This window comes from Bidens hawaiensis, unplaced genomic scaffold (assembly GCF_021521415.1).
Source record: "Bidens hawaiensis isolate Kalapana, Puna unplaced genomic scaffold, B.hawaiensis_p1.1 tig00045274_1, whole genome shotgun sequence".
NCBI lineage: Eukaryota > Viridiplantae > Streptophyta > Magnoliopsida > Asterales > Asteraceae > Bidens > Bidens hawaiensis.
Genome location: NW_027498037.1, coordinates 1 through 19,592, shown reverse-complemented (window position 1 = coordinate 19,592; position 19,592 = coordinate 1). Strand labels below are relative to the sequence as shown.

At 37.9% G+C, this 19,592-nt stretch overlaps 1 protein-coding gene and 1 long non-coding RNA gene across 4 annotated transcripts; one reads left to right on the top strand and one right to left on the bottom strand.

Annotated features, from left to right (window-relative positions):
• Positions 1-1,114: 1,114 nt before the first annotated feature.
• LOC143595511 (uncharacterized) lies at positions 1,115-3,170 on the bottom strand. Of its 3 annotated transcripts, none has more exons than XR_013146541.1 (4): positions 2,557-3,170; positions 1,867-2,069; positions 1,495-1,785; positions 1,115-1,420 (listed from the first exon to the last, which is right to left on the bottom strand). It is a non-coding gene; the product is annotated as an uncharacterized LOC143595511 (long non-coding RNA). The 3 variants fall into 3 exon arrangements; XR_013146540.1 differs by lacking the exon at positions 2,557-3,170 and adding an exon at positions 2,302-2,539 and having other exon boundaries at positions 1,867-1,951; XR_013146539.1 differs by lacking the exon at positions 2,557-3,170 and having other exon boundaries at positions 1,116-1,420; positions 1,867-2,536.
• Positions 3,171-6,352: 3,182 nt separating this feature from the next.
• LOC143595510 (large ribosomal subunit protein eL43) lies at positions 6,353-7,845 on the top strand. The gene is made up of 5 exons (XM_077074501.1): positions 6,353-6,469; positions 7,020-7,059; positions 7,262-7,350; positions 7,465-7,547; positions 7,642-7,845. Exons 1-5 carry the CDS (start codon positions 6,467-6,469, stop codon positions 7,703-7,705), a joined length of 279 nt encoding a protein of 92 aa, XP_076930616.1. The 5' UTR covers positions 6,353-6,466; the 3' UTR covers positions 7,706-7,845.
• The last annotated feature ends 11,747 nt before the right edge of the window (positions 7,846-19,592 follow it).

The following is a 19,592-nucleotide window of genomic DNA, read 5'->3' as shown; positions in this document are numbered from 1 at the left end:
TAGAGTTGGTCCTGTTGCGTATCGACTCAATCTTCCTATTGAACTCTCTAATGTAACATCCCAAAAATATCCAAACCAAAATTTTCAATTTAGGTAGTTAAGGGACTAGTTTGTCATTTAGCTAAAGATTTATGAAAGTTGCACATGTCCTATGACTCATCACTATGAGAAGACACATGTCACATGGTGACAACACAAAAGGACACATGTCACCACATAACAACTAAAAGTGACATGTGGCTACAAGGCCGAGTACTCACTAAGTACTTGCTATAAGGTCTGTCGCCGATGCGAGTTTCTTTTAATCCGCCTAGTACTAAGAACCGATCAAAGGTGATCAACCTCAGCCATAATCACATATAGTCGGTGAACTTGGGTAGATTCGAACTTCAAAAATGAAACATAATTCGTATATCTATAATACTAGTGTGAGTGCCCGCGCGTTGCGGCGGAGATACCACGGGTCGTATGAGGGTTTTAGCAATGACATATATGTTGTTGGATCAGTCAAATGCAGAATCAAGAACCGAATAAGTTATGAATATTTATTTATTATTTAGTTTACAAATAAATATTGATGAACCGTTAACTTACTTAATACCAGAAACTTTATTAATAGTAAAACTAATTGAAAGTGTTATCACCCACGCGTTGCGATGGAGCAAGTCAAATGCATTACATGTTCAGTTAATTTTTAACCTTTTAAATATAAAGATTTAAGAAAAAATAAAGTGGGTCAAACCAGATCAAGAGACATCCATGATCCACATGAAAAAAAACATATGGGAAACTCATGAATATTTTTTAAATATATGTATGTATATAAGAATATTTTTTAAGTATATCCAAGTAAGAAAACTAAAAGGAAAGCACATGTTGTGGCAGAGACGTGGGTCGTTAAGGACTGATTCGTTATGCCAAATTTATATAGTCTTCGTTAAAAAACTTGTGTCAAAGAAAATATGGCATAGTGTATTGAGGTCTCTCTTTTTTAGTATAATCAAATTCAATCAAATGTTTTTTAACATTGTATTAAAAAAAATCTTGAAGATTAAATAGTTGGATAAAAATCTAAAAATCAATCCAAATTACACATTGCAATAAAGCAATCACAAGAGAAATCACATAAAATACACCCACTCAACTACCATTCACAAGTGCACTTTTATAACCTGTAATTAATATATATGACACAATTTTGACTTTTCCAAGCCCGGTCAAATGTAAAAATATACTTACATAACTCTGAGAACAGTGGCGTAAAACGGGTTGACCACAACATGTAACCGACTTTAATTTCCCGTCATGATAAATTGACGACAATGGCATATCTTTCCCACTTGAATCGAGAAGCCCTGTTGCCACGGGAATAAACATGGGATCTTTTACCGGCTGAGCAGGCGTAGGGGGCACTGTTTGGCTGAGAAAAATTCAAAATTTACGGCTCATTACAAAATAAATACACAACAAAAACCTTAAAGAGCACAAAAGTACCTAAATTTCAAAGAAAATGTACGCTCTTCAGCACTGTAAGAAGTAATCTTCACGATAGGTGTACCCGCTTGTGAATACTGAGAGCGAGTCTAAAAAATAATCACTTTATCCAAAATACGCTAATGACATAAATGCAACAATAATTGTCACTTTTGACAGCCATTTTGTATGAAAAATGTTGGGTACTTAGGTATTTGAGAAGCTATTATTTGAACCATTCCAAACATAAGCATACGATATATATCATCAAACTGTCCATGTGAAATTCCCCAAGAACAATATTAAGATGACCTGAAAGCAATCATCTCAATTAACCGTTTTCATTATATGCAATGTATGTTTCAGCTAATAAAATAGGAGACGGAATCTCACTTGAAGTATAGATGTAATCCAACAATTCTCTGAATAGGCGGTAGTTGGTAACTCCTTTATATCATCTCATCAGATCATTGAATATCTGCATTCAACTTTAAAAGTCAAAATCCTTTTCGTGTTGACCCGAACCTAGTTACCTGACCCGCTCGTTTACAAAATATCACTTGTGAAAAGACGAATGTGTTGAAAGCAAGTGTGTTCTTTCTGGTCCTGTGTACCGGTCTCTTGTTCCTCATTCAGGATTTGTTTGCTATATTAGTTATGGCATTTATGATTTAACATCTTAGCTTCACAAAAAAGAGTTATCAATATTCCATTTTTTCTTTTCTAATTTTAACCCAATGTCGTTTTTCCTTTTTTAGATGCCATGTCCCTACAATCTCTAAACTAAAGACGCTAGACCATAAGCTAATAAAAGTTAATTATGCTTACAGTCTGACCCGTTAGAAACAACCCAAACTATCATGTCCTGTCTCCTCGGTAAGCCAATGCCACCATGACTTTTGCTTCGACCTCCAACCTCACTTCCCTATCAATGTTCCAAATTACACATTGCCATTGTATAGGACATAGAAGTGTTGTTGAATATTAGATGTTTTATCTTTTGTGGTATAAAGTTATAAGCATCAGTTAGAATGTTGCATGTAATGTTTTTTATCAACTGAATGTTGTTTGATTTCATATAACCATGATTTCCATTAGTGTTTATAATTTGTGAATTTTCATCTTTTGTATTGACGGAAGATCAAAAATGGCCTTTGTGTATACCGATCTAGTATCCCACATATCTGTGGTCAATAATATGGAGATGGTCAACAATAGTTGATGGAAATGAATAAAGCAATTGTCTATATAGAGCAAAAAAATAAATAATTCTTACAGTAGCTTACATAAGTTGATAATCCATGTAAGAAACACCGTTAGCATACTTACTTTCTTAACAAAAAAAAAAACAAATACACTATCAGGTACAGGTTGACTTCTAAGGTCAAATTGGTAAATGTCCATATGTGAAGTCACAATGGTCTTTTAAAAAAATTCAAGAACAGTGATTATTAAGCTAAACTAATGTCACAAAAATGCCAAAAGACAGGGAAATCATGGTCTTAAAATTGTCCGAAAAAATGCGGATTTGATATTTAAAAAGTTATTTTGATGCCTCTTTTATGTGTTAATTTGTTTTCTTTTCTGTGGAGATATTGGCTCTCGGTTGGTGTACAACCATCGGATCCAGTTCAACGTCTTTTATTTAGAGCTGGGCTGCTACCACCACCGCCCATGGTTGCAATGGGTCGGAAAGGAGGCCCCGTGACACCCGCCCAGTTGACCCATTGACTGGAAGGGTCTTTATTTTGGGCTTTATTTTGTTTAATGCAAAAATACAGTGGGTAGTACAAACACAAACATGCTATCACACATCTGACAAAAGTAATTCCTCCATGATCTAATTCTGAAAAGTAAACATATTATAATGACAACGAAATTAACTATCGAAATGGCTAATTTACTTTTAGAAATTGCAGGCAGAAGTAGAACTACACACCCCTTCAAGGAAATAGCAACGAATCATTTAGCAGACTAAATTCCATAAACAAACAACCCTAACTACAAGCGAATAAAATTAACAGAATCCCCAACCTTGTGATATTAACAATCTGGAATGAAGAACACAATCCCGAAGAGGTAAATAATTACCAACCCTGAAGGGAGGGATGATACGATAGGCCGAAGTTGAGGATGAATAGACTGAAGAATCCAATGGGTGTTTGAATAGGCTGGTCGCCAGAGAGACAAAACGGTGTTTGAATTGTAAACATACGATGGCTTTCAGCGAGTTTAATTGAAACCGATCAGAAAGATCATTAATTGAAAGATAAACATCGCCTAACTGAAGAAGATACGGTAGCCGGCGATGAGAGGATAATAAATGTTCAGCGTCTCAAGAAAGAGAATGGAGCATTTTTTTAACTAATGATTATCAATTTTTTGAATAAATTATTATTTATAATTTATTTATAAATATTAGTAAAGTTATGATATTTGTCATGTATATAATATCCAAGAATTAATTTACTTTATATTTATCTTATTCGAGTACTCCCCTAGTATTTCGAGTATACCTAACTCTCTAGTCGGCCATCTAGGGTCCGCATAGCGACTTTACAACATTAAATTTTATTAAATAAATATTGAAATTTCCAATGTTACATGATAGTATCTTGAGAGTTGTGGACAATCAGTTCACGCCCTAACATTTCCGCCGTAGGTTGGGTGTGACATACAAGAACTATACCTAGCCATCAACAACCTCTCCATCTCCTTAGATGAAGGTTAGATTTAACCCATTTCACCATTTCAAATCTTGTTTCCATATTTAGATACTTCTATCGACCTATTACTTGTGTTTATTATTATATACATTTTTTACTATTTCAGGGAGCACGATGGTGACAGGTAAAATAATTTAGGAAAGTTGGTACCTACATCTATGTAATGAGGCTACTTGCCTCGAGGAATGCAAAGCTAGAAGAGGAGTGACGGTGACGGCCGATTGCGATTTCTCTCTTTGTTCATATGATTGGCATTGTTGAGAGCCATAAAATTATGAAAAAATTATGTTTTATGTAATTTGATTAAATAGCGGTGTAATAAAAGTGTGATTCTCAAATCCACACTAAAAACTCGAGGGTCTCGCTGACAAAAAAAAATATATCTGCTTAAAATAAAACATATTATGGACATAATTATTTACAATTTAGTTTTAGAGAACTTAATGCAAAAAGAAATAAATTTTATGTAAACTAAACCAAAATATTTTGACTTGTTTATCATTACCGTGCGTTTCAAAATCATACCATAGAGTAATCCATCCTTGCTTATTTTCTAAAAGTCAAGCTTGATCCAGAAATTTCAAATCAATACATCTCCAACTATAGGCAATTAATTTCAAGAACACCTACTTTGATTACGGTGTGTTTCAAAATCATGCCATAGAGTAAATCCAATCTTTACTTCTTTATAGGGTTTATATGGATGTCATAATATGTCGGGCACGACACGCTAAGACGCGACACGATAAAGCACGATGACCTATTGTGATTAAGACGAACACGACACGATAACTAATCGTGCCATTTTTTTTCCAAACACGACATGAACCTGTTTAATAACATGTTAACTTGTTAATACCTGTTTAAAGACACAATAAATAATACACGTGTGGCGAAACCAAAATTTTCAAACTAAGCATAAAAGTCTTAGTTAATAGATAATCAATAACGTATTTGAAACAAAAAACCACAAATCCATAACATACTTGAAACGAAAAACCATAGAAGTAAATCACAACAGCCATAAAAAATTTATACCGGGTTCAGACGGGCATTAGGGTAAGGATCCTAAGAGAACCCTTTGCAAATTGAGAACTTTGAGAACCATTTTGGACAACTAAAAACACTTTTAAAAAAATACTTAAAAAAATCATAAAACAAAAAATAATAAAAATTTTAAAAAAGTAAAAAAACCAAAATTCTTATATTTCATTCCGGTTTCATTAAAAAAATAAAAAAAAAACAGAAAAAAAACAAAAAAAAAACGTTGTATTATACACATATGTACAACATCATTTATCTTAAATTATACACATGTGTACAAAAAAAACATGTAAATGTACATATATGTATATATTATACATATGTGTATATAATTGAGCTAAACCGAGTTTTTTTTATGAAACCGGGATGATAAAATAAGAATTTTGGTTTTTTTACTTTTTTTATTTTTGTGTTTTATTTTATTTTATGATTTTTTTATTTTTGGGTTTTTTGTAGTCCAAAATGGTTCTCATAGTTCTCAATTTAAAAAAGGTTCTCTCATGATCCTGATCCTATATATATATATATATATATATATATATATTAAAATTAAAATCTACACAAGTTACAAACAGGTTAATAGGTTTTTAACCTGTTAAGACACGAATTTAAACATGTTTTAAGCAGGTCAACATGTTTAAGACACCGAACATGTTAACTCAAACCCAAACCTAGTAAAACCTGTGTCGTGTCGTGTCGTGTTAACAAGTTCGTGTCATAAATTGACAGCCTTACTTCTTTACTAAAAAGTCAAGCAGGCATTTAATTTCAAGAACACCTAAACTTACATATGCTCATGTTATGTCCTTTTGGTCAAACCATGGTCAAAATTGGTTTGAATCAAACCGGTTTAAAAACATGAAATGTCAAACTGGTTCAAATCGATTCGATTCGGTTTAGAAACCGATTTTTTCTCAAAGTGGTCCGGTTTTAAAACCGATATGATAGTTTAGATGGGGAACAGGTGTTAGAACCCGTAGGCTGGGTCAGTTTTTATCAAACCAGTTTGGGTCGGTTTGCAGTGATAGATTAGAGATCCAATTTGAAGTTGTATTGGGCTTCTCATGGGCAAGGCCGAAAGGTCCAGGATTTATAGAACCCAACCCAATGAACCTGAGCCCATTTTGGTCTGGCTTTATAAAGTGTGTGTTAGAATAATCTAGGGTTTCAGTTCGTTGGTTTGCGCCGTTGTCTGCAACTCATCTTCTCTTCCGATCCACGAAATGGTACTGTCTCTTACGATTCTGTTAAATTTACGAACATACATGTTGTTTAATCTCATTATTATTTATATTTATATCGTTGATGCTCATTTGTTTTTATACAATTAGCTACCTTAATTGTTTGTACCTGCTGATTTCGTCTAACTAATTCATACTCAATTGATCTTACGTGTAAGCTAGACGGAGGTATATAGAACGCGTTTAATCGAGCTTATGCCAATTGTGGCTGTTGTTATATATTTGGTGTTAACCTGGAAAATTTTGTCTAACTGTTTTAATATTGTAAAATTTTGAGTCTTGCTTGTTTTACTTTTATATTTTATATCGTTTTTCTTTGGTGTTAAAAGTTGAAGCATTAATTTTTGATTTGTGGTTTTGTATTTAAAGTGTGGTTTATGACAATTTAATTCTGTAAAAAGACTTGCAACATGATTATTAATGATCTATGGGTTATTATTGTTAAATAATTAGAATATTTATTCAGCAGCTTGTTTACTTTGTTTTCTACACACTAAACTTAACGTGATCATTTTTTTGCAAACTTGATTTGCAGACAAAGAGGACCAAGAAGGCCGGAATCGTCGGGAAGTATGGTGAGTTTGTGTATATAAGTAGCTATATTTGCTTTCAGATAAATCTGCGACGGGTTTAAAATGATATTAAGTAATTATACATCTGTTAAGAAGCAGTTTATGTGTTCTTAACATGAAGTTGTTTTCATTCTTATTTAATTAGATAACACTTGCTTTTATCATTGTGTTCTGTACCTTCGTTAACTGTTGCAATCTTTTTCAGGTACCCGTTACGGTGCCAGTCTGCGAAAGCAGATCAAGAAAATGGAAGTCAGCCAGCACAGCAAGTTTTTCTGTGAATTCTGTGGAAAGGTAATCAATTGGTTGTGAGTGTTAACATCCATAAAACTATGTAAAAGAATGATTTTATTGGCAAATAAATGTTCTTTCTTTCGAATCATATTTTTTCATTATAATATTGCACAGTATGCTGTGAAGAGAAAGGCTGTTGGGATATGGGGATGTAAGGACTGTGGAAAAGTCAAAGCCGGCGGTGCATACACCTTGAAGTAACTATTAACACCTTTTTCTTGTTTTTGATTTGATGATTAGATCACTTTGTTTTCATTTATCTGATATTGGTTTGTTTTTGTATGATATCAGTACCGCTAGTGCTGTGACCGTCCGGAGCACAATCAGAAGGCTGAGGGAGCAAACCGAGAGTTAGGTGCCATTGTTTTGTTTTGTATTGGAGTTGAGTTTCATCTCTATGTTTGAGCTTTCGTTACTATTGTTTGTGTCTCGAGTTTGTTTTGGATCTTGACAGTTTTGTTGAATCAATGATGAATTCTAGTATTTTATTTGAAATCTTTTAGGGTCTGTTTGATATGTTGTAATGGAATGGACAAAGGAATTGAATGGGTTATTACCATTCCAATGAAATGTTTGGTTACCACATGAGAATGAAATAAATTATTACTTTGTATTGCTGGTAGGTAAGAAAATATTAAAAAAATAAAATTAAAATGGTAGTGAGTGGTGGTGATGGTGGTGGAAGTGGTGGCGGCGATGGTGGAGGTGGTGGTGGCAGTAACAGTGGAGGTGGTGGTGGGCGGCGTGTGATGGTCGGGCGATGATTGATGGATGCGGCGGGCGGCTAGAGGTGGTGGGTGGCTGGCACTGATGGCGATGGTTTATGGAGGTGGGTGGTGGCGGCGGTGGACGCCGATGGTGGTGATTGGTGGCAGTGGCGGCGGTGGTGGGAAGCATTGAGATATATGCGACGGGCGGCTGGCGGTGCTGGGTGGTTGGCACCGGTGGCGATGATTGGTGGAGGTGGTGGTGGCAGCGGTGGACGGCGATGGTGGTGGCCGGTGGCGGCGGTGGTTGGTGGTGGTGGTGGGTGTTGATGTTGGGTGGTGATGGTGTTGGGTGGGTGGTGGAGGTGATGTAGGGTGAAGGAGAAAACGGAATGAAAAAAACATGGGGGTATGGATGGAATGAAATTGGGGTATTTTAGAGGGGATGGAATGGACTAGGTAATGAGTCATTCCATTCATTTGGTCAACCAAACACACTATTTTTCATTCCCTCACAATGGGTCATTCCATTCTGTCTTCCATTCCTGCATACCAAACGCTACCTTAATGTATCATTACGCAGACATGAAGTTATATTTTGCTTAGTTGTTTGTGTGGTGTTTTGCATTGTATGAGAAGTAGCTCGGGCAAACTTCAACCTTTAAATGACAAATTATTTCATTTATAGATTTTAAGAAAATACACAAATAAATTACATTTAATGCTTGATTTTAAAAATCATTTGATCATCTTTAAAATTGTGTATGCCTTTTCTAACGTTATGCATACGCTTCATCAATCCTTGAATGACTTCTTGAACTATTGTTTTTATCATGGAGTTGTCCTTCGCGTGCGTTATCATTATATACGTTGTTCGAATGAGGTGTCTTTAGTGCATGAGATTTTATATAAACTATTTCTCTAGTGATCATATTATGTTATTAACCGTTTATTTTTTTGCAGCTAGATGATACTAACGTTTTCTAAATTATTCACCCTAGGTCCCTAGCTATATCAATATTTGATATCCTTGAAATGTTAACATGAACTCACATCCTAGGTATATGAACATTAGATGCCCTTGAAATTGATAATGTAAACTCGGATGTTTCTTTTTCACTCCGAACTTTATAATAAATCAAATCAAAGGCTTCTAATCATAGTATCTGCTGAACAACTTCTGTAGTTTGCCTACGTGATTCATTAAATGTAACAATTCCACTAACAAATTTACAAACACCACGTCGTCATAATGTTACAATAAATGATGGTTTACAACTATAATGCAATGAAAAAAGAAAATGCGGTAAGAAAATAAGATGGAAACAAAAGAATATTATTTTCTTACCACATTTCATTGCTTAGACAGAAACCAAGTTCGATAACATCTAGCGGACTAACACACAAGAAGGTTACGGCAACAACAATACCATGAAAAATCTCACTCATAGCAAAACCATTGATAGGGTATGAGAATGATAGGGTCTGAGAATGATGAGATGTAGTTGAACCATACCTCTATCCAGAGGATAGAGAAGTTTCCAAAAAGATCCCCCAACTCTAGAAAAAACATACACGTACCTGAAAAATATATTAGAAACATGGAAACATAAAGAACTAATAAAAAGAAAAAATAGCACTAGTTAGCAACATGCATAGTAGAAAAGTATGCAAGATAACAAATACAAATCACTAGTAAGTAAGACAAGCATCATGCAAAAAACCACTGAACCCTAAATGCTAAAACGACACTATGACAAAACAGTATGAGCCCCTATATGCTTTTAACTTTAATCCTACATCTTCACAGAAACCTTTCCTCGACCATTTCTTTGGTGAGGTCCAAGTCTATCATATCATGCATAATTTGCTCTGTCTCGTTTTAGTTTAGGTCAAGTTATGTCTGATATAAATTAGTTTAATTAACTTTTAGAAAATATACTAATTACTAAACCTAGATGGGTATATCCAAATCATCCAATCCTAACGCATCTTTTAAGATCCATTGTTGGGCCACCATCAAAAGCCACGAGGTGATTAAATGATTAATATTCTCTATTCGGTTATTATATATAGGTCTGTAAACGAACCAAACGTTCGGTGAAATGTTCGGCGAGAAGTTCGTTTATGTTCGTTTATTTAATAAACGAATGAACATGAACAAAAAGTTTGTGTTCGTTTAATTAAACGAACGAACATGAACACATGTTCCGTTCGTTCATTTATGTTCATGAACGTTCGTTTATGTTAGTTTGTGTCTATTTATTTATGTTTGTTTATGTATTAATAAAAAATAATTAAATATTATTTGGATGATTTATTTACTTTCTGTGTTCATTTATGTTTGTTTGTGTTCATATATGTTCTTCATCTTTGTTTAGTTATATTCGTTTGTGTTTGTTTGTGTTCATATATGTTCTTTATCTTTGTTCAGTTATATTGTAGATTTTAAACAAACAAACTTAAACGAACGCAAATGTTCATTTTTTAAATAAACGAACATGAACATAAATATTTGTTCGATTAAGTGTTCGTGTTTGTTTAAAGTTAGATGAACGAACATGAACATGCCCTTGTTCGTGTTCGTTCAATTCGTTTACATGCTTTCATTATTCACATTGATTAATACACCAGTCTTAATCTTTGGGCTTTGCCAATTTTATTTTTGTTCGTGTTCGTGAACCGTTCGTGAACACATTTCCTTAACGAACGAACACGAATATAAAATCTCGTTTGGTAAGTGTTCGTGAACACATTATTTCCTTAACAAACGAACACGAACAAGGCCTTGTTCGTGTTCGTTCGGTTCGTTTACGGCTCTAATTATATATATTTGTTGCACACCAAACACAAACACAAACACAAACATATTAGAAGCCAAAGCCATATATACTACAACTATTACGTTGAAGTAAAACATATTTACATTTACATGAAGATACCAACAACCTAACTCTCATGAACCTTACTAAAACCAAAGCACTTGAGTCTCCTAAACCTAACAGTACAGTGTTGTCTTGTGGTTAGAAACAAGAACCAAACAAGAACCATCCCTGTTGGTGCATAACCTTATATTGGCACGAGGATGCATGCATTTCAAAGACCTCAATCGTTATAGTCGGAGAAGCTTACACTGAAGGGGAGATCTGATATGGAAGACGCTGGGTGATTGGTAGATTTGTGAAGCTACATGACAGTTTCAGACACGGCTGGTTGAAGGGCAAACAGAAGATCATCAGTTAAGAGGGAGTCTGTTGGTGCATGTTTTTGTAACAGATGATCTTTCGTGTTTGTTAGAATTGAGAGCAACGGTCAAAGGGGAGTATGTTGGTGCATTTTGTGACCGTCGCTATGCAATTCTGACCAGCGGAACGCCACATGCGAAGTTAGAACAACTTCGCCATAGGCGAAGTTAGCACAACTTCTGCCATAGGCGAAGTTATATCAACTTCGCCATAGGCGAAGTTGATATAACTTCGCCTACAGGCCCAAGCCCGTGAAGTTTATATATATATGTGTGTGTCGTGTTTAGGGGAAGGGATCCAGTAATTCAGAGAGTTGTTTGTTACAGTTTGAGTGTCGAGAGAGAACAAACAGAGAGAGAGTGTCGTTAGGGACGACCCGAGGTAGAGCTCACCTCGGGTCGGACTTGTTTCTGTTTATGTTACGGTATGTAACGTGTTTGTTTAATTATTATTATAAAGAATCTGCAGATTTGTTTATCCCGTTCTTGTATTTGTTCGTGTACGTGTTTGTGTTCTTCATCTTGTACACCATTAACGAGTCTAGGAGGATTCCGCACTCCTAGACCTCGTGCGGATCTCGTATCGATCGGCGAGGCCCCAGGGGGACCTACATTTGGTATCAGAGCCTTAGGCTCTTATGCTATGGTTCGAGATCTGCGTTTTGGTGTTTCTGGCACGTTTCTGTGCGTTTCTGGCCGAACAGCGCCGCAGGCGAAGTTATTGTTCATCAGGCGAAGTTGCCGTCACTGTTCGTAGGGTTTAGGCGAAGATATAAGGTTAAGCGAAGTTATTCACAACTTCGCCTATCTCACAAGTTCGCTTATCAGCCAGGCGAAGTTATGGACAGACGAAGTTAAGGAGGAGCGATGTTAACTTTAGGCGAAGTTAACGAGTTAAAAAAAAAAAAAAGTATTTTGGTGTTTTCGTCTGTATGGCCAGGTGTACACGATTATTGTGAGACCGGAGATGTTGTTCCGTCAACGAGTGAAACTTGTTATCTCTGGGTCTTACGTGTGAACAAATACGTGTCAACTCTGGATATGGAGTTGAGTTTGTGAATGGGATATTGATTGAAACTGGATATTGACACATATTTGGGTGTTTGTGGGCAATGAAATTGTTGTTGTTCGTGGTTGACCAACTGAAGAAACTCAAATTGAACTGAAGGTTTTTGTCATTACTGGATTGCGGTCAGAGCATATTATTTATGTTATTTCAAGGCGTTCGAGAATTGGATCCTGAAACGTGATGCTTATTTATTAGAGTGAAAATTCTGGAACAAGTTGGATTTAATCGGGAACTAAAGTGTTTATGTTCTTGATCGTTATCCCTGGTGATTGAAGATGCTTCGGATTAATTAATGGTCATGTGTTAGATTCTGTCAAGGTGGTTTTGTGATGAAATTGATCACTTGATGTTGAGTAGTTGAAGATTAAACCTTATCGTATGCCGACGAGTTGGTGAAGTTGTGGAGGAAGCCCAACTTCACGTGTTGGTGAAGTCAGATGGACTCACGTGATTGTTTGATATGATCTATTGGCACGAGGATGCATGCATTTCAAAGACCTCAATCGTTATAGTCGGAGAAGCTTACACTGAAGGGGAGATCTGATATGGAAGACGCTGGGTGATTGGTAGATTTGTGAAGCTACATGACAGTTTCAGACACGGCTGGTTGAAGGGCAAACAGAAGATCATCAGTTAAGAGGGAGTCTGTTGGTGCATGTTTTTGTAACAGATGATCTTTCGTGTTTGTTAGAATTGAGAGCAACGGTCAAAGGGGAGTATGTTGGTGCATTTTGTGACCGTCGCTATGCAATTCTGACCAGCGGAACGCCACAGGCGAAGTTAGAACAACTTCGCCATAGGCGAAGTTAGCACAACTTCTGCCATAGGCGAAGTTATATCAACTTCGCCATAGGCGAAGTTGATATAACTTCGCCTACAGGCCCAAGCCCGTGAAGTTTATATATATATGTGTGTGTCGTGTTTAGGGGAAGGGATCCAGTAATTCAGAGAGTTGTTTGTTACAGTTTGAGTGTCGAGAGAGAACAAACAGAGAGAGAGTGTCGTTAGGGACGACCCGAGGTAGAGCTCACCTCGGGTCGGACTTGTTTCTGTTTATGTTACGGTATGTAACGTGTTTGTTTAATTATTATTATAAAGAATCTGCAGATTTGTTTATCCCGTTCTTGTATTTGTTCGTGTACGTGTTTGTGTTCTTCATCTTGTACACCATTAACGAGTCTAGGAGGATTCCGCACTCCTAGACCTCGTGCGGATCTCGTATCGATCGGCGAGGCCCCAGGGGGACCTACATTTGGTATCAGAGCCTTAGGCTCTTATGCTATGGTTCGAGATCTGCGTTTTGGTGTTTCTGGCACGTTTCTGTGCGTTTCTGGCCGAACAGCGCCGCAGGCGAAGTTATTGTTCATCAGGCGAAGTTGCCGTCACTGTTCGTAGGGTTTAGGCGAAGATATAAGGTTAAGCGAAGTTATTCACAACTTCGCCTATCTCACAAGTTCGCTTATCAGCCAGGCGAAGTTATGGACAGACGAAGTTAAGGAGGAGCGATGTTAACTTTAGGCGAAGTTAACGAGTTAAAAAAAAAAAAAAGTATTTTGGTGTTTTCGTCTGTATGGCCAGGTGTACACGATTATTGTGAGACCGGAGATGTTGTTCCGTCAACGAGTGAAACTTGTTATCTCTGGGTCTTACGTGTGAACAAATACGTGTCAACTCTGGATATGGAGTTGAGTTTGTGAATGGGATATTGATTGAAACTGGATATTGACACATATTTGGGTGTTTGTGGGCAATGAAATTGTTGTTGTTCGTGGTTGACCAACTGAAGAAACTCAAATTGAACTGAAGGTTTTTGTCATTACTGGATTGCGGTCAGAGCATATTATTTATGTTATTTCAAGGCGTTCGAGAATTGGATCCTGAAACGTGATGCTTATTTATTAGAGTGAAAATTCTGGAACAAGTTGGATTTAATCGGGAACTAAAGTGTTTATGTTCTTGATCGTTATCCCTGGTGATTGAAGATGCTTCGGATTAATTAATGGTCATGTGTTAGATTCTGTCAAGGTGGTTTTGTGATGAAATTGATCACTTGATGTTGAGTAGTTGAAGATTAAACCTTATCGTATGCCGACGAGTTGGTGAAGTTGTGGAGGAAGCCCAACTTCACGTGTTGGTGAAGTCAGATGGACTCACGTGATTGTTTGATATGATCTATTGGCACGAGGATGCATGCATTTCAAAGACCTCAATCGTTATAGTCGGAGAAGCTTACACTGAAGGGGAGATCTGATATGGAAGACGCTGGGTGATTGGTAGATTTGTGAAGCTACATGACAGTTTCAGACACGGCTGGTTGAAGGGCAAACAGAAGATCATCAGTTAAGAGGGAGTCTGTTGGTGCATGTTTTTGTAACAGATGATCTTTCGTGTTTGTTAGAATTGAGAGCAACGGTCAAAGGGGAGTATGTTGGTGCATTTTGTGACCGTCGCTATGCAATTCTGACCAGCGGAACGCCACAGGCGAAGTTAGAACAACTTCGCCATAGGCGAAGTTAGCACAACTTCTGCCGTAGGCGAAGTTATATCAACTTCGCCAGGCGAAGTTGATATAACTTCGCCTACAGGCCCAAGCCCGTGAAGTTTATATATATATGTGTGTGTCGTGTTTAGGGGAAGGGATCCAGTAATTCAGAGAGTTGTTTGTTACAGTTTGAGTGTCGAGAGAGAACAAACAGAGAGAGAGTGTCGTTAGGGACGACCCGAGGTAGAGCTCACCTCGGGTCGGACTTGTTTCTGTTTATGTTACGGTATGTAACGTGTTTGTTTAATTATTATTATAAAGAATCTGCAGATTTGTTTATCCCGTTCTTGTATTTGTTCGTGTACGTGTTTGTGTTCTTCATCTTGTACACCATTAACGAGTCTAGGAGGATTCCGCACTCCTAGACCTCGTGCGGATCTCGTATCGATCGGCGAGGCCCCAGGGGGACCTACATGTGGTATCAGAGCCTTAGGCTCTTATGCTATGGTTCGAGATCTGCGTTTTGGTGTTTCTGGCACGTTTCTGTGCGTTTCTGGCCGAACAGCGCCGCAGGCGAAGTTATTGTTCATCAGGCGAAGTTGCCGTCACTGTTCGTAGGGTTTAGGCGAAGATATAAGGTTAAGCGAAGTTATTCACAACTTCGCCTATCTCACAAGTTCGCTTATCAGCCAGGCGAAGTTATGGACAGACGAAGTTAAGGAGGAGCGATGTTAACTTTAGGCGAAGTTAACGAGTTAAAAAAAAAAAAAGTATTTTGGTGTTTTCGTCTGTATGGCCAGGTGTACACGATTATTGTGAGACCGGAGATGTTGTTCCGTCAACGAGTGAAACTTGTTATCTCTGGGTCTTACGTGTGAACAAATACGTGTCAACTCTGGATATGGAGTTGAGTTTGTGAATGGGATATTGATTGAAACTGGATATTGACACATATTTGGGTGTTTGTGGGCAATGAAATTGTTGTTGTTCGTGGTTGACCAACTGAAGAAACTCAAATTGAACTGAAGGTTTTTGTCATTACTGGATTGCGGTCAGAGCATATTATTTATGTTATTTCAAGGCGTTCGAGAATTGGATCCTGAAACGTGATGCTTATTTATTAGAGTGAAAATTCTGGAACAAGTTGGATTTAATCGGGAACTAAAGTGTTTATGTTCTTGATCGTTATCCCTGGTGATTGAAGATGCTTCGGATTAATTAATGGTCATGTGTTAGATTCTGTCAAGGTGGTTTTGTGATGAAATTGATCACTTGATGTTGAGTAGTTGAAGATTAAACCTTATCGTATGCCGACGAGTTGGTGAAGTTGTGGAGGAAGCCCAACTTCACGTGTTGGTGAAGTCAGATGGACTCACGTGATTGTTTGATATGATCTATTGGCACGAGGATGCATGCATTTCAAAGACCTCAATCGTTATAGTCGGAGAAGCTTACACTGAAGGGGAGATCTGATATGGAAGACGCTGGGTGATTGGTAGATTTGTGAAGCTACATGACAGTTTCAGACACGGCTGGTTGAAGGGCAAACAGAAGATCATCAGTTAAGAGGGAGTCTGTTGGTGCATGTTTTTGTAACAGATGATCTTTCGTGTTTGTTAGAATTGAGAGCAACGGTCAAAGGGGAGTATGTTGGTGCATTTTGTGACCGTCGCTATGCAATTCTGACCAGCGGAACGCCACAGGCGAAGTTAGAACAACTTCGCCATAGGCGAAGTTAGCACAACTTCTGCCATAGGCGAAGTTATATCAACTTCGCCATAGGCGAAGTTGATATAACTTCGCCTACAGGCCCAAGCCCGTGAAGTTTATATATATATGTGTGTGTCGTGTTTAGGGGAAGGGATCCAGTAATTCAGAGAGTTGTTTGTTACAGTTTGAGTGTCGAGAGAGAACAAACAGAGAGAGAGTGTCGTTAGGGACGACCCGAGGTAGAGCTCACCTCGGGTCGGACTTGTTTCTGTTTATGTTACGGTATGTAACGTGTTTGTTTAATTATTATTATAAAGAATCTGCAGATTTGTTTATCCCGTTCTTGTATTTGTTCGTGTACGTGTTTGTGTTCTTCATCTTGTACACCATTAACGAGTCTAGGAGGATTCCGCACTCCTAGACCTCGTGCGGATCTCGTATCGATCGGCGAGGCCCCAGGGGGACCTACATGTGGTATCAGAGCCTTAGGCTCTTATGCTATGGTTCGAGATCTGCGTTTTGGTGTTTCTGGCACGTTTCTGTGCGTTTCTGGCCGAACAGCGCCGCAGGCGAAGTTATTGTTCATCAGGCGAAGTTGCCGTCACTGTTCGTAGGGTTTAGGCGAAGATATAAGGTTAAGCGAAGTTATTCACAACTTCGCCTATCTTACAAGTTCGCTTATCAGCCAGGCGAAGTTATGGACAGACGAAGTTAAGGAGGAGCGATGTTAACTTTAGGCGAAGTTAACGAGTTAAAAAAAAAAAAAGTATTTTGGTGTTTTCGTCTGTATGGCCAGGTGTACACGATTATTGTGAGACCGGAGATGTTGTTCCGTCAACGAGTGAAACTTGTTATCTCTGGGTCTTACGTGTGAACAAATACGTGTCAACTCTGGATATGGAGTTGAGTTTGTGAATGGGATATTGATTGAAACTGGATATTGACACATATTTGGGTGTTTGTGGGCAATGAAATTGTTGTTGTTCGTGGTTGACCAACTGAAGAAACTCAAATTGAACTGAAGGTTTTTGTCATTACTGGATTGCGGTCAGAGCATATTATTTATGTTATTTCAAGGCGTTCGAGAATTGGATCCTGAAACGTGATGCTTATTTATTAGAGTGAAAATTCTGGAACAAGTTGGATTTAATCGAGAACTAAAGTGTTTATGTTCTTGATCGTTATCCCTGGTGATTGAAGATGCTTCGGATTAATTAATGGTCATGTGTTAGATTCTGTCAAGGTGGTTTTGTGATGAAATTGATCACTTGATGTTGAGTAGTTGAAGATTAAACCTTATCGTATGCCGACGAGTTGGTGAAGTTGTGGAGGAAGCCCAACTTCACGTGTTGGTGAAGTCAGATGGACTCACGTGATTGTTTGATATGATCTATTGGCACGAGGATGCATGCATTTCAAAGACCTCAATCGTTATAGTCGGAGAAGCTTACACTGAAGGGGAGATCTGATATGGAAGACGCTGGGTGATTGGTAGATTTGTGAAGCTACATGACAGTTTCAGACACGGCTGGTTGAAGGGCAAACAGAAGATCATCAGTTAAGAGGGAGTCTGTTGGTGCATGTTTTTGTAACAGATGATCTTTTTTTAGGGTTTTAAATTCAGCATCCAACCTAACATACTGATCGGTTATAGTCGCTAATTGCTCAGACAAGTTTTTACATTTAGAGCATGTAGATTTAGAACATATCTCGGAGAGCTGGTCATTAACGTCTGCCATAAGAGCTTTTTCTTCTCCGGTAACCTTCTCATTATCTTCAGTTTCAACCTTCGCCAAATTTGCCTGCTCAAAAGTTTCTTTAGAAAGCAGGTTCCAGTTGTATTCACCATCTTCTCTGGACATCATTGCATTATAATCTTTAGAACCCTCACTTTGCTGTGGAGACCTGCCCTGACTTCGTTCCACACGCTCATTCCTGCATTCCTTTGCAAAGTGACCGTTTTGCTGACAATTATAGCATCTCACCTTTGTCTTGTCAAACCCTGGCTTTCCACCGACAAACTTTCTCCCGGTCTTCCTCATAAACCGCTTCACTCTCCTTACAATCATGGCCATCTGCCATTGCAGATCCATTTCCTCCAGATCATCAGCATCAATCTGGTCATAGTCTTCATATAGCTGGATCAACAACCTTCCCTTGAATGTAGTTCTCATAGGAAGCAATAAAAGAAGCATAGAGACCAAACTGCTCTTCAGCAGACTTGACACTCATAGGCATCTTGGAGTAGTTGTTGCTGGGAATACTTTGAGAGCAACTACTCTTGCTTACCTGGGGTTGAGAACCACTCGATCCACCTGCTACATAGCAAACATCACCATTTGTGTTGAGTGACACATGACCCTCATGTGATGAGTTTGCGCCCGACTCTCCCTTCGAGTAGTAGGCAGAAGATCCAGTCTTCGATCCTGAGCTAGTGTTGACTTTAGCTCCATACATACCTGGATCTTGAACCTGATCCATAGGTGTCCTCTTTTCTGACCATGTTAAGCTCAAAGGTTCTGAGCTTGTTGACTGCCGTTTCTAGATCATATGTGGGAAAGTCTTTGTCTTCCCTCATCAGCACAGTGTACATCTCCCATTTTGGTGGAAGAGCATCTAGAAGCTTCTCAACTATTTCTTCTTCTCGGTAGAAATAGAATAGTTACTCAATTCAGTCATCAGATGGTAATATCGAGTGATAATATCATCTAAAGATTCATTCTTCAAATACTTGAAGACTGAGAACTGGGTTTTGAGCAATTTTATCTTTGAAGCACGGATTCCTACATTCCCTTCAAATCTGTTCTCAAGAGCTTCCCAAAGCTCTCTTGCTGACGTGTACTTTCTAAACGTATGAAGGATCTCTTGTGGAAGAGCCATAGTAATAGCAGCATGAGCCTTGCTCTCGGCCTCATACATCCTTTTCTCTTCTTCTTCCATTTTGCTATATTTTTTGATTTGATCTCCACCTTCATACTCCATAACTGGTGGAATATAACCATCCTGAATGCATACCCACATCTTCGCATC